This window comes from Protomyctophum bolini, assembly GCF_963924005.1.
Source record: "Protomyctophum bolini genome assembly, chromosome: 2".
NCBI classification, from domain to species: Eukaryota; Metazoa; Chordata; class Actinopteri; order Myctophiformes; family Myctophidae; genus Protomyctophum; species Protomyctophum bolini.
In genome coordinates this window covers 29,620,722-29,640,688 of record NC_137863.1, presented here as the reverse complement: position 1 = coordinate 29,640,688, position 19,967 = coordinate 29,620,722, and the positions used below count along the sequence as shown (strand labels likewise).

General features: G+C 40.8%; 1 protein-coding gene across 2 annotated transcripts in view; it reads left to right on the top strand.

Annotated features, from left to right (window-relative positions):
* The window catches only part of LOC308331108 (receptor-type tyrosine-protein phosphatase gamma-like), a 110,146-nt gene that overhangs the window by 33,834 nt on the left and 56,345 nt on the right, over positions 1-19,967 (top strand). For both annotated transcript variants that reach the window (XR_013965550.1, XM_080786264.1), the window contains exons 3-4: positions 9,615-9,794; positions 19,403-19,551. Coding sequence is in view for 1 of the 2 variants with exons in the window: in XM_080786264.1 (XP_080642390.1) it covers positions 9,615-9,794; positions 19,403-19,551 (329 nt within the window). In the remaining variant the exon portion in view is untranslated. The remainder of the gene's footprint in view (positions 1-9,614; positions 9,795-19,402; positions 19,552-19,967) is intronic.

The window sequence follows — 19,967 nt, the reverse complement described above, 5'->3', positions numbered from 1 at the left end:
CGAGAAAAATGTCTACAGCGCAGTGCCAGGGAACTTTAAGACATGTATACATATGGATTTGAGAGTCTGGATAAGCAATACAGTATTGTGAAAAATAAAATGGCAATAGACTTTTTTCTTCTTCTTTTTTCTTTGCACAACCCTTTCCTTCATTTACAAACTGTCAGTTTGTGGGCAACTGGGCATGTTGACTAATCGTGAAGCTTTGTCTCCTTTCCTAAACGGAAATAGCAATCTTTATAAATGCAGCATCACCTACAAAGTAGCACTGCCTCTCATCTTTACAATTAGTTAATGATCGACACATATCCCTTTCGTTGACCTTCCTCTCTCCTGCTGTGTTGACTGCCTCATTTGAAGGTTAAGAGGACACTCTGACCACGAGCCCCTCCAGACCCTACAGGCATCTGGGGCTTTTGTTGGTTCATTGGCCATTTGCCAGATAAGAAAGGAAGTTGTGTTTGGTTCTCCTCCCTCGTGGGGCTGAATGTATTTCTGGCCTCCTTTTTCTTTACACAAGGGCCCGGAGATTATTTTTGCAGACCATGGGATGTTGTACATGTGCTGTGGCCAACACCCAAGAACAGGAAGCCACAGTTTCTATGAAAGTCCACGAGATGGAAGCAGATAGCGCCATGGGAAAACAATATTTTGGCTGGAGCTTATTCTGGTGGTCAATTAGACTCCAATGGCTGTTTGATTTACCACTTCCTTTACCTGCTTTTATGTGTTTGAGCCTGCTGTGTTGAACACAATGACCCGTGATTAAAGATGGAGCTAATTCAGACGGCCATGGCGCCAGTCTTATCAGATGCATGAGGTCCAGGACTCTTCAAGACAACGTCCAATCAATGGATTCACATAATCTATACTTTTAGAATGCTTTGTTTAAGTGTAATTATTTTTTTTGTCATATTTCCTGACATCACAGCAAACCACTTATTGGCAACAGCAACTTGACAAATAGGTGTGTTTGATGTGGCAATTTTTAAATATCCAGTAAACACGTCATCCACCGAGTGTGAAGTTGTGCTTTTGATTTTGAAATGTTTCAAGCTTGTAATGCTGTCAGGTTTTGACGGCATGATAAACATGCATGTAGATTTATTGCTGTGTGACTTCAAAGGTTTTTCATTGTTTCGATTAAGAAGCCTTTGGCCTGATGGTACACAGTAAAATCCTCTGTGTATGTAATTGTAGAAATAGACCAACTGACCTGTAAAGGTGAGTTAAATGAGTATACAAGATTTTACTGCGATATCTTTGTGGCTTAACTCATTATAACTGGGAAAGCATCTGTGTCATTTGTTATTTTAACCACTTTAACCATAATTTTATACTTTATGTATTCAAAAATAGCAGGTATACAAGCTCGTAACACGTCACGATATGAGCTTGTACAGCTCATGAGCTTGTAGCTTGTACATCTGCAAATCTTTGAATATCATTTCTAACTAAGACTCCGTGGCCAAATACGGTACATTTTGGGGGTCCTTGCCAACCATGAAAACATTTGAGAACTGTTATAGGATTTAGAAGACATTTGTAGATGTCAGGTCTTAATGGGTTAAGCACCCATTAATTAGCCAATAGCCAATTAATATTCTAATTGATATGCAGAAATTAAAACTCAAACCTAATGATTAAAAAAAAATATATATATATATATATATATATATATATATATATATATATATAATTTATTCAGAAAATCTGCATGAGAGCATCATTAACATTAGAATGAAGTACCAAAGTCTCATTTCAAGTGAAGATGAATCCTCTAACTGCATTGCATCATCCTTCATCATTTTCTAAATACAAAAGCTGTACTGGTCTATCTATAAAAGGGAAATGGCAGAGCATTATGTTGTACTGTACGTAATTCTCATGAATTAATTGCCCAGTGCCCTTTCTTCACTGAGACACTTCCTGATGGACATTGTGTATAATGAGAGGCTGCTTGTCCCCCCACCCTCTTCCATAGACACTGACTGGGAGCACAGCCTGGGCTGTGAATGGCTGGGTGGGGTAAAGGGATATGAGGTCACTCTATTCATTGCATAATGAACCTAGTCTGGGCAAAGAAGATAAGGCCTCTTCTGTTATGTAACCCGAAATCTTAACTGACCAAACTTTATTAAAATAATTCTGTGTGTAATGGTGCATGTGTGTAGTGTAGGGCAGGCGATGAATTAGATGGGGATATAAAGTCAACTTTATATTTGATTGGTTTCCCATTACCCCATTGTTTTTGTGTATCAAAAGCTGTAAAATAAATATCTTCTGGAAATGGTAATTTCATTAAACCAGTTCATTTATAGCACAGACAGAGAAAATAGTATTCGGTAAGCAGTGAAGCACCCATTAATTTAAATGACTAGAGCGGTGCCTGTTGGGCACTGGAAATGCATGCCCCACCACAGTTATGTTTGTGTACCTTTTATGGAGTTCTTTATCAGGCATGCCCAAATATGGAGTCTATGCAGGTGTCAAAAAATGTCAGAACAGGCCAGCTCCATATATGGAGATCTAGGGGTGATCAGGTGTGATCAATTGGCTAATTTGGGCCCTGTCCAGAGCCTCTAGAGCGCCCATTGGGCTCTGACCTACACTACTTGGAACGAAGTTGAAAATTCATGCCCCACCCAGTTACAGTATTATGTCTGTGTTCTTGAGTTCTGGAGTTCTTTGTCAGGCATGCCCAAATTTGGAGTCTATGCAGAATTATGTCAGGACAGCTCCATATGGAGATCAGGTCCAGAGCCTGGGCAGAGAGGCCTTTTGTAGAGGTTCTGAACAACTGTGGGTCCGACCGACTAAACACCGGGCACTGCACTCCCTGTGGGGGTGTGGCACGCGCGTGTCGTATTTGAAGTCGGTGGGGCGAACGGTTCTCGAGTTACGTGCATTACAGATGTACACACAGACAGACATGTGCATTGGTTTAAGTCAAGCACACAATGTTGTCTGTTTAAAACCACAGTAGTTGGCTCCAGGTGCCACATTTTTAATGAGCTACTGTCTCTGTCTCTCTGTCTCTCTCTCTCTCTCTCTGTCTCTCTCTCTCTCTCTCTCTCTCTAAATAATTTAGTTTTGCTGAATGACCTGGTCTTACGACAAAATATAAATGAGCTTTATTGCAATATTTCTAATCTTATGACCTCATTAGCCTTGAGGCTATAAAGTAGCAGTAAGGCTTAGGCTTCGTACAGACATATCAGATGAACATGCTCTGTGCTGACCGTGTTTCATGGCCGCCTCAATGCTTTTCCAATGGAAGTCACTTGGTTTGACCAAACAGTTGTGTGTGATGGGGGAGGGGGGGCAACCAAACACAAGTGTTTGGTCAAACCACATGACTTCCATTGGAAAAGCATTGGGGCCGCCATGAAACACAGGCAGAGCACAGCACAGTTGTTCTTTGTGTGTACGAAGACGCAAGTCTAGTTTACACATCCTCACATGACACTTTGTCGCTCCGCAAATATGATAAAAGCTGTCATTTGACATTTTTTAATTGAAAAAGAAAAAAAGTGTCAAGGTTCATCTGACTGAGTATAAATATTATATTCCTACATAGTAAAGTTGTTTTGTATGCTAGAGGCTGTCAGAATTCAGAACAGTGGTGGGGTGTGACGGATGAGAGAGTAGATTTTAATGAATGTACAGTATTATGCCCAAGCAATAAGGAGGGCCACTTTGACACACCTCAGGAAGCAGACGGGGGCCGGATATGTGGCCCCCGGAATTTAAACTGAAAGGGGAGAATCAATTAAGCAAATCTAAGTCTTATCACATCAGTTGTCAAAATATACGGTAAGAGCCTCTCTGTTATATAATCTCTAAAATAAAATTGAGCTTGTGCAACGCAGGTCAATAGGTGACTGGCAGGATCAGGGAAAAGCAGTGAAAATGAAACTTACTCCCAGGAAGTAAGATTCTGTATGCACAGATAGCGCATAGATCGAGTATAATCTTGTTGATTGGAGCTCGCCTGCTTTTTATGTCACTAGAGCTAGATCTTCGATTTGTGGGGGTAATGCTTTGGGATGAAAGTAGTTATCTTATCAAAGCCCTTCTAGCTGCTATCTCACTCTCACAGCCAGACCTTTAAGAACTACAGTTGGTGTCTTTGCAAGAGCTCAAAGGAAACTGAGAGCGGTATGGTTCTCAATGGGAATGATGGAATGTCATCTAAGATTGAGGTGGTGTGCAATGTGCATAGTGAAGGCTGCAGATTCTTTCAATAGGGCCAACAAGTTGGTAAAACTTATAAAAATACTAGATTTATATTGTTGTGAGTGCATCAGTAGGCAATGAATTGGGTAATAACTAATAAGAATGCTCTGTTCACTGGAAATCTGCACCTTCTCCCAGAATCACAGTTACTGTATAACAGGTAATAAACCAAACCCTACGTAGCCTTGCCGAGCCATGAGGCCCATAGGGCAGGAGCCTATCTCCTGTTTCTGTAGCGTGAGGCAGCTTGATGTATAAGTACACCCCCTGGACATGACGCTAGTATGTCGCAGGGACTTACCCCAATCCAACCCTTGAGTGTCAAGCAGGGAGGCATTGGGTCCCATTTTTACAGTCTTTGGTGTGACCCGGCCGGGGATTGAACCCCAACCTCCCAGTCTCAGGGCGGACACTATAACCACAAGGCCACTGAGCTGGTAAAAAACCAAACCCTTCTATTACAATATTGGTATCGGTATCAGTTGATTTTACAAAATGCACACATACAGTAGTAACTTATTGATAGCTCTTGTTTTTAATGGTCAATAGTACCAGATTCACGGTAACAAAGAACTTGACCTCAGTTGACCTGTTCCTTTTGGTGATGTTGTTTTATATATATTATTATATATACTCATTTTGGATTATTATTAATTTATTGTATTTTATTTTGAAAGCTGTGCAACTTATTACTCCCCAGATCCCACATGACAAAGACAAAGGTTTAGATCTCTGCCTAGTTGTGATAAGACTTGTAGACAGCAGACAGCCCCTGGTCCCAGTAGACAGCACAGTGTTAGTAAAGCTGATGTGAGCTCAGATGACTCAGCGGTGTATTGAGCCCAGTTCCTTTTTTCTGCCTTACATTGCATGCCATCAGGCCACAGTGCTGTCAGGGAGCATGTCAAGAGATCTGCACATCACTAAGATGCAGGGAGGTGAAAGAAGAAGCAGGATAATAGAGAACAGAACAAAGTGTGTGGGTCTATTGGGCTTGTAGAGAGGGAGGTCTGTCACTGCAGTTCAAATAGAGCTACAAAATACCCCCCACAAGAAAAAAAACACCTTTGTTGTTGTGATAGACTGGCACCTTGGAAACCGTATGCTCCAGCTGAGATGAGTTAATTGTTGACATGTAGTTGTGTACAGCTCAGAGGAGCTCCTTGTGGGTATCACAAAGTTCATGAACTGTCTATGCAGCATACACTTGATATGAAACGACACATGTGTACACAATCTGCAGCTCTATCTGCATGCTCATAACAGGTGTCCAAATTCTGGAGAAGAAAGGAAATGTACTGTCGGTTATTAGTAATACTATTTGCATGACCCAATTGCAGACATACCAAATAAAAAACAAAAACTTCATGTCACTTTTGTCTGTCACTTTATCCAGACCACAGGTTTGACCCTTAACAATCAAGCTGTCGCTGTGACTCAAAATCAGCCAGCCTTGTTTGTTGTCAGGGCTGCTTGTACATATGGACATATCGGGGTAGATTCTTTTTTTGTGTGTGCAAGGGCCAGTGTGCTAAAGCTGGGAAGGCTGCCAGGCAGCATGCAACGTGTCTGTTTTCTCCCAGAGGGACAAAACGGAAATGACAAGGCAATCACCATTCTGTCAGCATCACCATGGTAGCACCAGCAAGGTTATTTATCCTGAAGGTTAATGGGGATGGCGCCTGAAACCGAGGGGGCCAGATTGGGAGAAACATGTGCCTGTTTTACTTTAGCAAGCAAGGCTTGCTAAAGTAAATGCACTTCTGAACTCTGAGCAGAATGGGGTGAATTGATGGATTCCCAAGCGTTGAACATGAAAGTTCACTTAGTTACTTGACACATATTATTTTTTTAATTTGAAAGTAAGTAAAGCCAGGTCCACCAGGATGGATTATTGTCAATAGGTAGGTCAGTCTGCATCTTTCCTCTGGCTCTTGAAAGACTTTATTTTTGGGATTTTTTCCTGTCCTGTGTAAAAGGGATCAACGAAATGTGTTTCTAGGATGCACTCTTCACAGCTCTGAATACTAATAGCTGTCAAGCTGAAATGTTTCTGATGCTAAATTAAAATACAAGTTAAAGTCCTTGTGTGGGAGTGGCAATTTATGTTTAGTTTGAAGTGTTCTAATCACACTGGCTGGTGACATCAGCATGTTACCTCCCATAAGCCTAAAAGATGAGTATTCAGACCTGTAATTTATCCATGGCTGCAGCATCCTTGAAAGTAAAGGGGCTAAATTGAGGGCTGAATGATCAGTGTGTATCAGATACCAACAGAGTGGTGGCTTTCTGGTACAATTTGGATGTGTTAAACAGAGCATTCATGTCTCAACTACCTGTGTGGGAGTCAAGCATAGGAGATAGAATGATTGATTACCCTATTCATGGGTCACGAAGGACTTTAGTTTCAGTACCATATAGAAAAAATAAGTCCACTTGCAGCCTTCAATGCAAAACAAAAGTTATTTGCAGACAGAATACAGATTAGTCGGAGTTTAACAGTTATTTTTCCTTTCTAAATGTCAGTGAGCATGGCTTCAAGGTTAGTCGAATTTAATTAGAATGTGTTTCTAAAAGGTACTGGAGTCTATAGAAATCAGCTACAGTCACTGGCTGAGATAGTGAGTTACAGTACATTATAGCAATATATTCAGAGGGAAATAGGAAAACACTCCAACATCTTGTTGCCGCTGTATCACAACTCAAAGCTACTTCTGTTGTAATGACAGGTACTGATAACTGTAAATAAATAACATTGCATGCTTGGGAAGGCGTAGCCTCGATACCCAGGCTTTCATTTTCGTCTGCTGTCAGAAATACAGAACAACCCTAACTATCTCTGGGAATTTAAGAACCATCGTTTAGTATAATGAGACATATCTTAGCCATATCTCATTTATACATTATTTCAACATAATAATTTTAGATCATACCATTGATTCTATGATGCACCATACATTCATCTGAAACATCTAAACCACATGAATCATGATTATTAGTTTAAACTTAAAGAGTACCCAGTCATGTGCAAACAGATTTGACACAGATTCATTGACTGCTGCTGACTGTGCAATCCTCACTTCAGATTTCAGATTTGAGCCCCACTCATTCTCTTCCTTTTTTAAAGGCGAACTTATCTTTACATCAGTAAATCTATTTTGAATAGCAAATTAGCTAAATTGTTGCTTTTTTACTTAACTGTTTTTTACATCACTTGTTTATTTAGCCACAAGCCAGCAAAAATAACGAGACCTTCCTGGACTTGACATTAAGGCTTGTCCTATCTTTCTGGACAAGTGCATTCAAATGTCATGTGTCTGTTGGACAAGCGACTCTTGGTTGCACTTTTTCTGTGATGCTCCTAGCAGCCAACAATATTGTCTGGATATTGTCTGGCTTTTCTAATAGTCACCTTTCCAATATTGTCAATAGCCCTAGATTAGAATGTCTGTGATTTTACATGCATTTCATGTATTCCAAATACACAGCCATAGATCAGTCCTATCCGCACACAGTTAGTAGACTGACCACATCAGCATTTAAACTTGTAGCACTGCGTGTGTACTCACCCAGAAATTAATTCCTAAGACTTGGAGACAGATATTATCCTCTAGTTATCCATTTGAAAGTTCAGAATGTCGTCCGTGTGTCGTGGAAAAGTAGAGATATTTTTCTAGATGTTTTCTGCCAGAACTTTCAAATTAATATGAAACTAGTCCCCAAAACGAACACATATCATAGACATTCTAGGGATATTAACTTGTAAACTGAGAATATTCATCTGATATTCACCAATGTATTCAACAAATTACCTGTACATGTATTCATGTATACTACATGTTCATGGTGGTCCCACTATTTTCAATGCTACGTTAGCAGAAACCAGGTGGAGTATAGGAGATGATTAGTTTTAAATTAAAAGAATAAGGTCATTCTTCTACATGGAGGCTACAGAGTGAATATGCCACTGGGGCCTATTTTCCTCAGCATACACTGAACTCCCACTAATCTGAAATATATACCTTGTGTCTACATGTGATCGGCAAGCAGCTGTTCCTTTACGTAATTGTTAATGCTGCTGCTGCATTTATGCCTGACTTTTATTTTTCCTCCAGTTTGTGTGTACCAATGCGGAGATTATGCCAACTTTTTGTGGGATCCAGACCTCACCAGTCAGTACGAGTACACTTTGCATGTGGTTTTCAGGGAAGACGATTCATCCCAATTATAGTTAATGAACAAATCAAACATTTTGTGGAATTGTACTGCCTCAGCTGTGTACCAGCTCAAACTAGTGATAAGGCTGGTGGAAAGATTAATGCAACAATACAAGTTATTTATAGAGAAATATTTGTATATTTTGATATCAAACTTTTAACTTTTTGAATCTGTGCATGAGTGTTTTGTATCTCCGTTGGCCTGGTCTGTCTGTATGTCAGAGCACGGAATGCTGCAACACCCAAAGTGGCCAGTACAGTACAGCACAGCGTAAAGTGGCACAGAGTACACCACAGTACGAGCCTTGGGCCGTTCCTGGGGCTCCGGTTGTTCCGGGGACCCCGGGGGCCCCCACATGGACCCCCCGGGGACCCCCACATGACAACTCTGTCATTTCTTGACCGTTTCGGACGCGGGGCGGCTCACCGAAACCGGCCCAGCACCCTGGGCTGGGCCGCGGCACCCTGGGGGTATAGATGTTCCGGGGACCCCCGTGCAGTACACTACAATGGTGAAATATATATATAAACAGACACTCTTTTTCAAAAGATCACACAAACCACTACTTTTGCTATACCTTTGAGATACACTGTTGTACGATGAAATAGTAATTCATTTATGAAAAACACTGTCTAACAGTGATGATATATTTGTACATATCTGTCAAAAGGATAAAACCCAATTGATTGTCGTCCTTCAGAAGCTAGAGGATGCTAGAGGAACTTGCGTTGCCATGCTCAATGCTTCAGAACGAGTGGCCCAGGAAATAATTCCCCATTAATTTTCCCCATAGTTGTTTTTTAAGTATTTATTTAAAGACATTTACACCGCGGACAAAGCCAACTCGGCTCGTGACAAATCATGACAATAAACACAATGTTTTGGGCCGATCAAATAATTAGTAAGAAGAAAAATAAAACAAAAAAGTGTACACAGGTGGTGAAGTCACACAGAGAAGTTATCTTCGGTGCACAACTAATTATAAATCTGTAACTCTTGTGGACTAGGCAACATTGTGTAAATGGTCTGCCATATTGTGCCCTTTTCCAACTGCATTGTATTCATTCATTCACACAGCGACGGTGGAGGCAGCCATACAAGGCACCAGCCTGCTCGTCCTGAGCCATTGTGTAACCTCATGTCTCCTCTTTGTGCAGGGAGCCATGGGCCTCGAGGCTGGGCAGCCTCCTATCTGGAATGTGGGGAGAAGAACCAATCACCTGTGGACATTGTAGATGAGGATTCTCAGGTCTCCCAAGAGTGCCAGGAACTAACACTTGACAACTTCAATACCAAGTCGTCCAACGCGACCACAATGAAAAACACTGGGAAGACAGGTCTGTATTACTGCAATTTACCAAAAGGCTGATTTCCCCATGTTCACTTACAGTAACTCACTTGAGTCCATTTGTATGTCACAGAGAATCTCTGATCATATCTGGCATCGATACCAAATGCAGTGTTTTGGTGGAATTCCATGCAGGCACTAATGAAATATCCCGTTAATGCTGGAATTCCGAAGTATTCTGATCCGCCCCTACAGACACCTCACCTCATGGCACAGCACCAGGGAAGTCAAGAGGGCAGTTGACCTTTAGTAGTCATGCTTTGGCATGTTGCTAGGCTACTGTACAGGGATATCTGTCCCAGTGGGAGCTTCATCAGACATGCAGTTTAGCACCACTTAACAATAATACAGTGCACATTATTCAGGCAAACGCAGAGGTCAATAGTTTACGAGGACTGGATTGGTTTAAATATTAGAAGGAAATGAGTAGCCATTCAATTTCACTGGATAGGACACAGAGTTTTAATTTCTGGTTAATTTCCGGTTAGTATCGGTTGCCTAGCAACCTAAAACCATTCATACGTTGTAAATGACAGCCTTTGGCAGTCAATGTGTTCATTGACTTGACTTGAAGTATTCATTGTGAAAATACAATTGGCATTTTAGTCAGTCTCACTTATAATCACAGTAATATCCAAATGTAAGTTAATAAATTATTGGAAGGATCGTTTCCACAAGAGTGTTACACCTGAAAGATATACAGTACAGTAGGCCTGTTGTATAGCTCAGGGAAATCAGTGCCTGCAAAATGAGTTTATCATGTATTTTTCCTCACACTTCCATTTTTCCACTGCTTGACTTCTTGTTTCTATTGGGCCTTTGGGGATTTTGCTATAGTCTGGTCACATAGATTTTTTTTTCTTCTTTTCCTTTAGTGAAGGCATTTTCTTCATTAAAAGCAGAATTTGCTTGTTACTTAGCAGTTCGCAGTTTACTCGGCTCCCTATGCACAGAAAGATTCTTCAAACTTGTTTTTTTACTTGGTAAAATGCCATTCACACCGAGCACTATAACTATGAAGATAACTATATCGTTCACCATTGTATTTTGTTTTTATAGTTGTTTGAACTCTGCCATCCACTTCACTTAGAAGTTCAGCTGCATATAACATCCATAGACCTTGAGAGCTGAAGTCCTGACCTTAGCTGATCTCTCCAAGTGTTGCTGATCTTCCTCTCTTGAGGGTGAAGAGTTTATTTGTCTTTCATCTTAATGAGCCTTGTTTGTTACCATGACAACCACAGCAACTCAGGCGGCACAGCATTGCTTCGGTCTGCTTTTACAAATCCACCAAAAGGTGGAAATAGCAGATGCACATTCTTACTGGGCATGCCATCTATAATAAGAGCTGTGTGTCGATAGTATTGGCATTTTGGCACACCAGTGTGTGCGGCCACTTTCCTGTCCCTTGAAGACGACTATTCAGTTTAAACTCCCGTGGATTGCCACCACTACAAGGACTTGGGTGTGCGTAGCATTCTTGTGTACAATATGGCGTGACAATATCAACATGATGTCCGAGATCCACATGGAAGCCAAGCCGCTGCTTGTGTTATTTATTCTGCAGCTGCTATCGGGCTATAACACGTTTCAGCCTTCCTCAAAAGATAGTGTTGGACTGCTGCTATTTCCACCTTTTCATCACTGTCTACATTGACCATATAGGTGAGAACCCACAGCCAGGGGAGGATGCAATCAGAGAAGGCTCACCTGCACCTGCTCCACATTTTGGGGCGGAAGTTCCAGACACACAGGAACGCACCCAGGGTGCCGGGCTGGTTCGGGCGATCCGCCCCACGTCCGAAACGGTTGAGAAATGACAGAGTTACCGTGTGGGGATTCCTCTACTGTACTGTACTGTCACTGTACTGTACTGTACTGTACTGTACTGTACTGTACTGTACTGTACTGTACTGTACTGTACTGTACTGTACTGTACTGTACTGTACTGTACTGTCACTGTACTGTCACTGTACTGTACTGTACTGTCGCACCCAAAATCATCATATATAGTTAATATGTGCGTGTGTGTTAGGTTGCGCACAGGTGGTGAAAAACAACCATGCTGTTTTCGTGCTCTGACCCAGCCAGTCAGCCAGCCAGCCACACACATAGGGCTCCATTTTTGTCGCCACCTTTACCCGAGACGCGGCCCGCAATTCAGCCGCTGCCCGAATATTACAAATATAGGAGGTTGCTCTGTCCCTTAATGGTATTTTGGTCCATCGTCACCCGCTATCTGTTTTGCAGACACCGGTATTTGCCCCTAGAGATGTGGTCATGGGCGTGCTGGCACACAAATTAGTTTGGTAAAGAGCGGTGTGCACTGCGCGCCTGCATGGAGATGTCCGCGTAGTGCAGGCAGCGTCATCTCTCCTTATTCTCCTATGCATCTCTTTGTAATTTTCCTATAATCAGCAGAAGTGAGTGCCTGACACTTCCTTGTATCCATTGTGTTTATGTAATTGTAATACAATTACATACTATACAATTATTGTATAGTCAAAGAAGTTATTTGTGCCAGGCATTGTGTGGTGTGCGCGATTCCATTTGCTCATTCAGTTCATCACCCCATAGCAGCAAATGGGGTTTAATCAGATTTACCGAACTTTCCTTTTCGCTTCATACCCTTCCATAGAGACGGCCTACACGCACGATCTATATACAGTACCAAATATAGCCCTAATTTCGTAGTTTACAGTGTCTGTCTGCATGGAGTGAACCGCAAGTTTCGTGCACACCGCCACTCTACTCTAGAACTAGAACTCTACATATTTTGTTCAGATACTTAATAAAACTTATTTTCGGTGCACTCTCCTGGTGGAAGAAGAATAACGTAAGGGACCATAGGCCCTTCGGGCTTGGACCCTTCATGAATTCGATCAGTCATTAATAATTGCAAATAAAACAGTCACCAGAACCAGGGATGTTTAAAAAAACATTGTAACATGGTTCAAATGAAGATTGAAGATGAATAGGCTTCCATAGGATAGAGGTCTCGTCTAATATGGAAATCGGGTGATATTGAATTAAGCAACTTAAAAACTGCACACAAAACCCTGAGTATAGATGTTAAAATGACCTTTAGGTTTTAATGTGCCAGCAATGCAAAGGTGTTGAATTATTAGGCCACATTCATCTTAATGAAGCAAATAAAATATGTGAAATCAGATATAAAAACTGCTTTTCACAGTATGCATTTAACTTTACATGACTGTGCAATATTAGTACATGGCCATTTCCAATTGTACATGGTAAACAATTCTGAACAACTACATGGAAATGATTTCACTAAACTTTAAATGATCTATTCAAATATCCATTCAATCAATAATTGAATCATGTTTATTGTTTGATACATTTCTCATAAACTATTATCCTACCTTTTTCAACCCTTTTTTTTAAAGAAAAGATCAAAATCCACAGGTTGTTCTCCGATCCTCGTCGCCTTATTTCCCTGTTGGACTATGCTCCCTTCTTGCACCAGGGTGAAAGTGGCTGTTTCTTTCCATTACCGTCTAACACACATAGTGGCAACTTCTTTTGTTTAATCTCCGAGTGCTTAAAATGACACCTCAGAGCGTCAGATCGGTTGGATTTTGAGTGTGTGTGCATTGTGAACCCACTGCGCCTAATCCAAACAATGCTCTCCCTAAATAACAAGGAATCGCCTGCTGTCACTGTGCCAGCGATGGTCTTAACTTGAAGTGTGTCTGTGGGGAAAATAGAATTGTGGCATGATCGCGCCAGACCACACCTCATTTTAAGACCAACACATGCCCAAGCACAAAACCACTGGAAGATCATTTGGTATCTAGACAAACGCGGGAGCAAGTGTGATTTTAAAGATGGAGTGCTGTGATATTTTCTTTTTCAGTTTTTCATGTTTATGAGGTGACAGTATTTTCATTAGTGGTTGTTATGTGCAATGATGTCTTCCCTTTGTATTTAGGGTTTCTTCCTGGAAGCCGAAACCTTGACAGTCAAACGTGCCAATGAAATAAACCGTGATATAGTCACATCACAATATCATCCCCTCCCCTAACCCCTCCCCCTTTATCATACAACCACAGCTCTGGGTGCGGCTTCAGTTCAGGTGGATCACCACCCAAAAACTACAATTTAACTAATTCTGTACACTTTTTTTTTATATAATAATAATAAAATCACACCTGTGTGAAGTGAGGGGCGCTCTAATCAATTATTGACCAACCTTGAAACATACGATTTGCTCAGACGATTTGCTCAGACACATAGGCCTATGACGTCGTAAATTCTCCATTCATTGTCAATGGCATTTAGTTTGTGTTAAGACGTAATCTACACTATAGCTGTTTATGGGAGGAGCTAGCGCCCCTCAATAATACCTGATGAACATGTGTGGAACTCCATCCACTCCATCTTTAACATCTGCGCCGGGTGGACAATACCATATGCCTTGAAGGACAGAAGAGACATTGGCTTAAAAGAATATTCTACTTTTATCCCATGCATGTCCTTAGCGGGATCTTTAATAATTTGATTAATGCTGATTCAACTCTACTCAACTGGAAATAGTGCTGTAGTAATCCAAAGTTCATTGGTCAAGCTTATGTTAGACCTGATATTTTAATTGAGCACCGGGGCCATAGATCTTAAAAGTTACTTGAGATTGATTTCACAGCTTTCCCTCGCGTCCTGACCTGCTTTGAGATCAAGCCGGTTGGCCGCCATCCCAGCCAGTATGCCCCCAACCAAACATTTCCCAGGCAAATTTCAAACAACCCTCAAGAAAATTCATGAGGAATTGGAAGTTAGTACCCCAGAGACTTGCATTGATCAAGGGTTTACTCTCACACCAGACTCCCTTTCTTTCACAGGCTGTGATTCAAGGTCTTTTTGGCTTATTTTCTAATTCCTGCTCTCCAGCACAGCATTGCTAATGAAACTTCCAGGGCCGGCCGGCCTGCCCAGCCCTCCCGGTCTTCCACATAGGATTACAGTACCTCATCAACAACACCAGCAGAAATCCTTTATTAACAACCTCTGTTACTGTATGGGTCCAAATTAGTTACACTATTGTGTGCATGTTATGGTGAATTCTTTGTGTAGTGATTTCTCACATTGGGGTTGATGCTGTGTGCTGTGGAAAATCTCCTACTATACTATCTCAGGCCTTATCCTGTGAGCTGAAACACTTATTAATACTGGATTATTTATTGTCTCGTGACACAACTGCTCACGAATCCCTCCTCACATATAAGTGCATGTCTCACATTCATCCCGCTCCAGGTGCCCATTTATCTTTCCCTTGATTAGTCCAATATTCTTTCTCTGTATTTGTTCTTTTTGCAGTCTGTGGCATGTTGTCCATTGTCTCTCGATTCTACCCGTTCGCTTGGCGCAGGCGCCTCGTCTTGTCATCTGTGTTTACTGTCATCTGTGTTTACTGACAGTCTGTGTTTGCTCGTACTCAACACCCCTTCTCCTGGTTTGATTTGTGCTGTGATTAAAAGTTGGCCCTCATCTGTAGTGGGTTAGTTAAAGCAATGGTTCTCAACCACCCAGGGGGGTACCTACACGATTTTGTGGATGACAGTGAAGTGACACTTTAAGGACTTTTAAGACCTTTTTAATATTAAAGAAATACCATTACTGCATCAAAAGTCATCACAAACTACAGTATACTATTAAAAACTAGTCAAACATTGGCCAAATTGTCAAAGAACCTGGGGGTCATTATTGATTCTGAATTGAATTTTAATTCACACATTAATCATGTTACCAAGAAATATCACCGTAGAAATATTTTTTATAGTTTTTAGGATTGATTTAAAAATTATTTTACTTGTGTATAAAGCTCTCAGTGGTCTCGCACCTTCCTACCTACATGACTGCCTGCCTAAATATGTCCCAAACCTAAGGTCTTCCACTGCTGGCCTGCTCGCTTTGCCTAAACAAATGGCAACTAAAAAATACGGGGAAGCAGCTTTTTGCTTCTACGGGCCGACAGCATGGAACAAACTCCCACTGTACCTTCGACAGGCAGCCTCTGTAGACATTTTTAAAGCACAGCTCAAGACCCACTTCTACACCCTTGCATTTAATTGATCTTTTATTTTTTGTTATTCATGTCCTCACTATATTGCATTACTGCTTGTTTTTTAATGTTTATGCCTTGCTTTAATTTTTTTCTCCATTGCTCTGTAAAGCACTTTGAGCTGCATTTCATGTCATGAAAGGTGCTATACAAATAAAGTTTTATTATTATTATTATTATTAAATAATATAAGGGCCAAAAGAATTGTGAAAATAGACGATCTATAAGCAAGGTGTTATTTTCACCATATTTATCTGTGGAACCTAGTCAAATTAAACTGAATGCCTCAACTCCTACATTCCAAGTGCTTATCAGGGTGAGATATGACTAATTATTTTGGGGGCTACAATCCATACATCTTATGTCCGTGGTCTCCTTCTCCCTATGGAGATAATTGCAATGATGCCTGGACTAATTATGGCAACAAGCCGCAACATATCTAGTGCGGTGTCCAATCTGCTGCAGATTCTGCTTCAAATACAGTGAGTCACTGACATTGTCAACAAGTAGGTGTTCTAATCTACTGTAGCTGACATCAGGGTAGACATTTCTCTATGAAAGAGTAGGGAGAAGAACACCTCCAAACAGACGCTATATTGTATTAATACTTTAACAGACACACACACACATAGACATCCCACCTCTCCCAGAAGCGTGACTATGAATCCCACCACAGCTCTAGGATAGACCCATCTGATTGTCTCCCGGGTTTTACTGAGGTCATAGAGGGTTCGGGTTAGGGTCAGGTTTAGGCATAGTTGCAAAAATGAGAACTGTCAGTGTCAATCACAGCGGGGTTTGCCTAGAGCTGTGGTGGGATCCATAACTCCTACCAGAGTAGTCTTCTTGAATATGGGATCAACTCATGAACACCTGCAAATTATAAAAATTATCCCGCAAATCCCACAGAGGCAAGATAATTGCCTGTTTATTTCAATTTGGACCAATTCACCATTGCAAAATAACAACGAAGTAATCCACTAATCTGTGTTTACCAACCGTCGCTAAATACGGTATTACTTCTTCCCACATCAATCCTGGGAGGGAAAACGTGCTGCATGTAAAGTCATGAAACATGATATGAAAATCTATGAGGTATTGTTTAGGGTTCTTAAGTAAAAGTATCAGTGCTGCAATGTAGAAGTCCCAAAATTAGAATGTACTCATTATGCAGAATGCCCCATTTTACAAGTTTTCTAATGTATAAAATGTATTAAAATCTGTAGATTGGCTATTTTAATTAATTAAGTTTTATAATAATAATCAAAATGTGCAAAAACTAAAGTTTTCAAATAATTGTAATGGAGTAAATGTACAATATTTGTGTTCTAACTTCTGAGATGTAGTGGAGTAGAAGTAAAAGTATTGAAAATTGGAAAAGTAAAGTAAATAATACCTCAAAATAGTACTACCGGTAAATTGGAGTTAGTTACTTTACACCACTGAGGACGTGACGGGGGGATGGATGCTCCATGAAACCAGATTCTCCAGGATGGGATGTCTGCGTACAGATCGGAATTCAAATACATATGTATTCATTAAAATGAATCCCAGATTGTAGCTTTAATCCTCCTATAACAGGGGAGGATGAGGCAACAGAGTGCTGGATGTAATCTGGCTAATGATGTGAGCTGCAGAGGTGGTAAAAGTTTATAGATCATCACTGTATAAAGAAATCTATCTATCTATCTATCAGTCAGCACACCACACAGTCAAACCCAGAGTGTTATTTTCACTCTGAAACTGTGGAAATTGAGCCACATTTAATTTGTTTTTTTTAAAATAGATATACTGTAGATCTTGTGTGTAGCTGGGGGATAATTCTTGGCACGATGGTGTTTCATAAGCCAAGTGAAATTAAAGTATTCAGAAGAACTGCTGATTAAATCTCTAAAAGCAGGCGTTTAAAAATTGCATTTAGAAACAGTTCAAGGCAAATGTACTGTAGAGGCACGGTCTCCTCTGTGCGATGTGTCTAATTCAACGGTCTCCTCTGTGCGATGTGTCTAATTCAACGGTCTCCTCTGTGCGATGTGTCTAATTCAACGGTCTCCTCTGTGCGATGTGTCTAATTCAACGGTCTCCTCTGTGCGATGTGTCTAATTCAACGATTAAAGGAAGTGTGTCCTAAACTATTTAGTATTTTAACATGCACTGAAATGAAGCACGGAAGACTGCAAAGCTCCAACATGAATGACTCACCATGAGCCAAGCTTTTGCAATTGCAGCAGTCAGATTGCATCTAAAGTAACTTCTCAAGCCATCAGATTCAGATGCACATCTATAGCAAAGAGAGTACAGCTGCATACTTAAGGCAGTGGTTCTATTGAATAGAGGTATGTTCCAATAAGTTCTTGACCCTGCCTTGTAACCTTGGTACTTGAATTTAATTGTATTTGCTCTTGAGAGAAGGTGGATAGTCTCTAGTGAACCCAGATTCGGCACAAACAAGGGACTAAATTATTTTCGCTCCTATGCCACCAAAATGTGGAACGCCCTACCAACATTAAGACATGCAAATCCCTTGACTCCTTCAAAACCGCTCTCAAAGGGCACCTACGGACGGCTGCAATTCGAAACTGGCCCCCGTAAAAATCTGAATCCCTTTTTCCCCTCACTGTATATGTTTCTTTTCCCTTTTTTACCTCCTTTATGATGAATTCCTGTTCTGTTCTTTTTGACTATATAGAAGTCTATTTGTACGTCTGTAAGAGTAGCAGAACAAAAAGTGTATTTTGCAAAGGAAAAAAAAACTAAAAACAGAACATGGCAATAACACTGGAGGATATGAGTGTGGCTTATTTGGGGAGTTGAGTAATGATATGGGGGAAATCTTTTTGATTGTATGACCAAGACATTGTATGTTCTGTATCTACCTGTTATAGTGCCACCATGAGGCTGTTATGACAAATCTAGGGTGGCATTTCTTCATGAAATTACTGAAAAGAACTTTGTTTTTAATTCATGAAAAGATTCATCTTTATTGTTTGGACATTGGTGAAATTACCTCTCTGTGTCGGGAAGACAACAGAGTGAACAGACATAAAAGTTATGCATTGTGGTCAAGGTAAGGATCTGGTTGGTTAGTCAATGACATTGCATAATCACAAGCTCCCGGAATTGAGTTTGTAGAAACTGGTTGCTGGTTCAGGAGCTGCATGCAGACTTTTTTTTTTAAATGAGACATTAAGTCAATAAATATTTTCCCCATGCACATACCGTATGTCTTGGTACAGTATATCAGCAGAGTAGACATTTGTGGCTGAAACTTTAATCACTTAAACCCACTAGACTTAGTAAACTGGACCTCTGTACTTACTCTTTTCTTCAGCAAAAATAGCCGATCTACAAGCTCGGAATGTTGTGAGCTTGTAGATCTGCTATTTTTGGCTAATTATCCCCCCCAGAATATGGTTGCTGGGGTTCAAGTGGTTCATCATTCTATATTCCCTTTGTTGCCTTAATTGATTGATGGGTATGATTAGCCATTCTTTCTTGTTTGGTTTTTTTCCCACCAGTTGCCATCCTGCTGAAGGATGACTACTTTGTGAGAGGTGCAGGCCTGCCTGGCCGTTTTAAGGCGGAGAAGGTGGAGTTCCATTGGGGCCAGAGCAATGGCTCAGCGGGCTCAGAGCACAGTATCAGCGGCAGGAGGTTTCCTGTAGAGGTAAGAGAAAGTACAGAAGACATTAGGTCTGGGCAATTAACTGAAAAACAAATAAACAATCTTTTGTTGATGGAGGACAACACACTCTATATTTTACGTAGCTGCCTATGGAACTGCTTATATGGATATGGCCTTGTCAGAGTGACGTCAGAGGGCTGCCCGCCGGTCCACCCTCCCATTAGCCAATTTTAATTAAATGTTAGGTTTTTTCTGTCACATCGCAATACGTTGTGAGCTTCTACACCAGCTTTTTTCACTATTTGTTTGAAATAATTGGAATAATAGGGCTGGGCGATAAATCATATCGCCAAGCCCTAGAAGACACGCACATCCCAGCTCTACAAGGCTTGGTGCTGGATCAAAAGTTCATCATAAATAATGAATGATAAATAATAATAAATAGAATTCACAAACCA